Genomic DNA, 6,000 nt, shown 5'->3' with positions numbered 1-6,000 from the left:
CTGTAAGGACCTCCTCCTGCCAATACAATCATCTTTGCATCATACATAGACTGGTCTTCTGTACAATCGTGACAAAAATGAATGTGCTCAACATTAATACTGACTTTGGGTATATCTGTACATATTCATCAAGTTGCCGCTAAGACATCTTCCTTCTAAACTGAACCTACCAAATTTGTAAGATCTTTCAAATGAGATTTTCTGTCACAGATTTTTTTTGATCTGTCCGCCTTTGACCCTTCTCCAAAACTCCTATGTGCCCACATTGTGCCCCATGTTTAAGACCTGGCCTTTGAACTGATCTATAGATGGCCAGCATTGTACTCAACCATAAAAGTGATTTATACATGGGCAGTATTATATCTAGGCCTTATAAGTGATTAATATATGGGCTATATACTGTGTTTCTATACATCCAAAAATGTATTGCCTAGTGCAGCTGCCATTTGTCATTGAGTAGAGCTGCTCAGTGTTGCGTGGACCAGTATTCCCACATCCTTCAGCAGCTCCATTTTCCCAACTCTATTTTATGTAATGACCAGTGCCAATGCTATTACCATGGCACAGGCAGGAAATCTTACATTTATCAATAGTTACATGTTGACTGCCATTTAACCGTGTTCTGAACAATGCAACCAGATCCTTTCGGATGGGATTATTCTATATAATGACACATTCTGATAAGTTTATAACTTCTCTCAAATTTTGCGCCATCAGTATAAATTACCAAATCAAATTCTGTGTCATCCATGGGATTATTAAGTACTCATTTACACTTGCTTCAAAATGTGGCATTTGACACGCTTTTTTAAAGCACTCTGAATGCCACCTCTTATGGTAAGGTTACAGTCATGTTCACACTGTTGTGTTTGCTTTGTTTTGCTTCAAAAATTATACCCCATGTCACTTTCTTGGTGCTTCAAAGCATCTCCAAAGCCTCCATAGAAGTCTATCACAATGCTTGCTAACAGCACCTGCAGCATTAAAGGGACTTTTATTCAGAGTTAAATTTGCTGTGTTTTGGAGATATTGGAGGTATGAGATATGGGGGCTGCATTGGGAAACCAACAAGTGTACCAGAAAGACATCATCAGTAGTCACTTTCGAATGTCTGCTGCAGACATCACATCTGGTGTGCTGCATGGAGTGGCAGGCAAGTAAGCGGGGTCTGGACCAGAGTGGAGCAACTAGCAGATGGCACACGCGGTGCACAACATGGGAACGCTATAGCGGAAGGTGAGAAGGGACTTTAGAGATAGGACTGAGTGGTGGAGGATCAACAGAACTGGGGAACCAGAGCAGGAGAAACTAGCAGACGGCACATGTGGTGTGAGGGATGGGAGCAACATAGCAGTAGGTGAGCGGGGACAGGAGGGAGAGTAGGGGGGTACTGGAACTACTGAGCTAGGGATCTGCTGAACAAAGGTACTAATGGGCCGGGGATCTGATGAACAAAGGTACAAATGAACTGGGGGTATTTCTGAACTGGGGGTTCTACTGAGCCCCTTTAAAACAAATAGAAAATTGACTCTACAGCGTACAAATCATTTTTACAACTTCCACCCCAATACAATATCTATGTAGGCCTTTCGATAAGCATACCGACCATATCTCAAAAATATTAGCATTTTGTCCTCTAAGTCGGAAAAATAGTTTTATATGAACAAGTGGGAAAAGGATATAGAGGAAACATTTGAAGTTGATAAATGGTTTAAAATGGCACAATTTGCTTCAAAAGCATACAATAATACTTCATTGATCGAAGCGAACTACAACGTTTTGCTACGATGGTACATGGTACCGGTGAGAGTGGCGGCATGTGTCCCAGGCACTTCCCCCTTTATGTTTTAGGGGATGTGGCATGGAAGGCACAGTATACCACATATGGTGGACGTGCCCTAAAGTCAGGCGATTTTGGATTCGCCATTACAATTTTATTTTTTCACTAACCCAGGAGCCCCAGGGTCCGAGGGGCCTGCACGAGCCAGGAGAAGGCAGGACAGGTGAAGGGGAGCCGTGTTGTGCACCATAGAAACGATCTTGCAGCTTCTGCTGTTCTTTGTGTCCTTGAGCTCAGACATTGAGCTCTTTATTGCCACCTCTGGCTACTATGTGCATGTGCACCCCTCGTGTGAGCTGCCTGTACTGTGCTCCACAGGATGGAGGGGGGGCTGACATATACAGTATACAGAATTGATGGGGGACTGAGTGCATACAGGTGAGGTGGGCGGTGTGTGGATTCGGTGGAATGGCCATGGGCAAGCCCTGGGGAATGTTGGTGGTCAGGCTCAGGGGGGCCCAGGTCTAAAGCTGTGTAAGGGCCCCAAATATTTCTGATGGCTGCCCTGCAGGTGAATTTGATTAAATCACCACAGCAGGTGCTACTAGGATGCCCAGTGGAGGTTGTGCCGGGATACATAAGGAAACATATCATTCAGCTTTACAGCATCCAGAATAGCGGTAGCTAGATCTTGGAAGGCGCCCATGATCCCCTTCGATTTGGTAAGAACTAAGTTGTCGTGGATCATGACCAATGAACGCCTTTCAGCGATATTACTTGATAAGCAGCCCATCTTTGATAGAGTCTGGGAACCTTGGATTAAATATCTTTCCAGAGGCTTATAAGGAATCCGTACCGTTATGCCTGGAATGACAGGGGTGCACATCTCCCTTTATCATTCCCTCCTTTCTTCTTTCCCCTTCCTTCCTTCATTTTGCAGGCTTTTCTTTCCTTTCCCTGCATCCTTTTTGAGTGACCAGTGAGCTAAATGTTATATTGATGTATGTGAAATATTGTGGGGATTCTATCAGACTGAAATTTCAACATGGACCCATGGCTTAGCCTCCTCTCCCCCAATCATTTTACATCATATGCTGATGGACATTGGCCACATGGTTTTGGATCCCTCCTCTTCATCCTCATGGAGTCTCAAGGAGTGACAGGGACCCAAGAATGTGCCAACTTTTTTGTTACAGGTTTTTCTTGTAGTTTATTATGTTATAGTATATAGAGATAAGAAATATAATGAGTACATTTATTGGAACATATCTAGTGGTGGATGTATAGGGGTCGCAGAAGTCGCCTTTGCGACCGGGCCCCCTGTATTCCTCGTTAGGAGGAGCGGAAAGGGCGGCTGAGACCGAGCTCTCCGATCCTCAGCTGAACTGTAAATCGGCACTGCGGGGAGCTGGTCACACTGATTACACCTAAAGTGAAAGCAGTGTGTCCTGTGCTCTTTGTCTCCTCCTACAGTGCAGTACCCGGCAGGAAGAGCTAAGGTAAAGGACTGCCGATTTTTAAAAGGCTGTATGTATGTGTGTTTATATGTGTGTGCTTGTATGTATGTATGTGTGTGTGTGCGCATGTATGTATGTGTGTTTGTGTATGTATGTGTTTGCATTTATATATGTGTGTATATATATATATATATATATATATATATATATATATACAGTATATGTGTCTGTGCCTACATGTGTGTTTACATGTATGTATGCACATTTTATGTATGTGCTTTTAATCCTGACCCACTATATGTGTACAATCAGAACTGATTTTTTTCTCCCGCTTGTTCATAGTACCAGCAGGAAAATGCTGTTCCTCTGAAAAGCGATCAATGCTCAGATTTCAGTTTTTCAGAGGCATTTGACAGCCGGTAAAGAGGCAATATGTTGACTTCTGACCGCCTGTCCATTTTTTTTTCCGGGGGGAAATCGGTTTCTTTATATGCAGCTTGCCACTTGCAACCTGGCCCTGGCGTTCCGCCACCAGACTCGGAGGAAAGGGCCCTGTCCGGAGGTCAGGGGGCCCTTCGTGGTTTCTTGCATCGGGGCCCTGAAGGTTATAGTTACGCCACTGAATATATCATTCTGCCCATATCTCTAATACCTTGAGACATCACCTTGTATACAGAAATACCTATCTTATGTAAACAATCTTTTAAATTGATATGGAAATTTTTGGAAAAGATAATAAAAATTATTGGAAAAGAAAACAAATAGAAAATCAATACACACAGGGTATTTTCCAAGCTTCAAAAAGCATCAAAAAGCCAGTAGCCACTTTAATGTGTGTTAAAGTTGAAGCAAGTGTAAACGAGCCCCCAAAAAAAGAATGTTGAAGCGGTAGGTGCTTTGATGTGTGTTAAGGTTGAAGCAAGTGTAAAGGAGCTCTAATAGATACAAAAATGGACCCAACACTGTGACTGTGACTGTTAGGTTTAGCCCATCTATGTTTAAAAGACAAGCTCATTTTAAACCCTAGGTATTTATATGGAGCTTTTTTGTAAAGCATTTGCACAAGATTTTGGAGTGTGTCGGTGGGAATCTATATCAATTTATGAGGTCAGGCACAGATGAGAAGACCTGATTCCCAATTGGCGTTCCAAATCAACCCAAAGATGTTAAGTATGGTTGATGTCAGGGCTCTTTGTAGGCCACTTGCATTAATTCTCACTAAATTGGTCAGACTACAGTATGTCTTTATGGAGATTACTTTGAGCATTGTCATACTGGAACAGAAAAGGGTCTTTCCGAAACTGTTACCATAAGGTTGGAAACACACAATAGTCTAAAATGTCTTTGTATGCTGTAGTTTTAACCATAACCTACACTGAAAACATCTGAACTCAGTCATTTGGAGGAGGGTCCACATACTTTTGGCCATATAGTGTAATTATACAGTTGTCCGAGATGTATTTCCTGTGAGTTGTTACTTTTACAATTTACCAGGCAGATATTACATACATATTTCACCACATTCTTTTAATTTGTCAATTATAACACTAAAAAGTGAGCCTAAAAACTGCAGCATTGCTTGGAGTCAGTGTGACATTGGTACCATTATACAATCATTATTCCAGGTTTACCCACAGTATATAAATATAATACTATCAGAGGAAGGCCCATGGAGAGCTGGCTAGGTAGGTGAGCCGTGAGTCTGGAAGAGTGGATACATTAGGGTGGATATTGCACAAAGTGATTTTTTCTGTGGAAGTTAACATTTCCACCCGTCAGTGATTTTTTCTTCATTAATGTCTTATAAATAGCAAAGTCAAGAAATTAACCCCCCTCCTCCAATCCCTATTTATAGAGGCCCCAATTACACAATAATACATCTAGGGCCAATACAGCAGATAGCACCATGGAACAGAAGATGTGCTCAGAAATATAGTGACCCCCTGGACCCTCATGGGGTGATAATGCAGCAATTAGAACCTTCATTGTACCCCATATTTACACTTTTTCCACCAGAGGGCTCAGGTGGAGGATTGTACTTTTCTTGGCTGTATTTGATGCCTCTTTAGGATCTTTTCCAGAAACTTGGGCAGTGAGAACTGTGGGTGTTGTGAGGATCATAGGGAAGACATAGCAGCCACATTCACTTCTCAGGATTTTCATACTGGTGGCTGGCTAACTCTGGTTGAATTTACCAGCTTTCCTGGAAGGCACATAGGGCACCCGCAGAATGCTGGGCGTCTCTTCCATCACCCGCACCAACAAGTTGTCAATGTAGTCCTCCAGCTCCCGAATATGACCGTCCTTCTTCTTCATAAGTTCCTTGTGCTTGAGCAGCTCCCGCTCCACCTCTGTACGTGTCAGATGACTGTACATACCAGATCCCTCTAATGGATTCTGATCCTGGGGGAAATATAGAAATTATGTAATATGGGACATACACAGGGTTTAAGACCAGTCTGGTTATTTACTGCAATCAGAGTATGGGTATAGCCATTAGATCCAATCAGGTAACAAAAAGTATTACGTATACAGTAGGTGTAATATACAAAGAGTAAACATTTGAGTGACATAGTCACCTTTCCTACATTATCTGTAACCGTCACATCACTTGTAAAATCTAAGTGGATGAGAGGAGCTGGTGGGGTATCTATAGTAACATTATATGAATTGTATTTATCAATTCTTCTCATCATGTAAAATGGTTTGTATCAAAAAATGCAAGGAAGTATGTAAGGACATGAAGGGGGGGGGGGGGGATTT

The 6,000-nt window shown here is 42.3% G+C and overlaps 1 protein-coding gene across 1 annotated transcript in view; it reads right to left on the bottom strand.

Annotated features, from left to right (window-relative positions):
- Positions 1-4,747: 4,747 nt before the first annotated feature.
- RAB11FIP2 (RAB11 family interacting protein 2) overlaps positions 4,748-6,000 on the bottom strand; it is a 72,962-nt gene continuing 71,709 nt past the window's right edge. The window contains exon 5 of the mRNA XM_073595790.1: positions 4,748-5,640. Coding sequence (XP_073451891.1) covers positions 5,413-5,640 — 228 coding nt within the window. The 3' untranslated portion in view covers positions 4,748-5,412. The remainder of the gene's footprint in view (positions 5,641-6,000) is intronic.

Source organism: Aquarana catesbeiana, linkage group LG08, assembly GCF_042186555.1.
Source record: "Aquarana catesbeiana isolate 2022-GZ linkage group LG08, ASM4218655v1, whole genome shotgun sequence".
Classification (NCBI taxonomy): Eukaryota; Metazoa; Chordata; class Amphibia; order Anura; family Ranidae; genus Aquarana; species Aquarana catesbeiana.
This window is presented reverse-complemented; position numbering and strand designations above follow the sequence as displayed.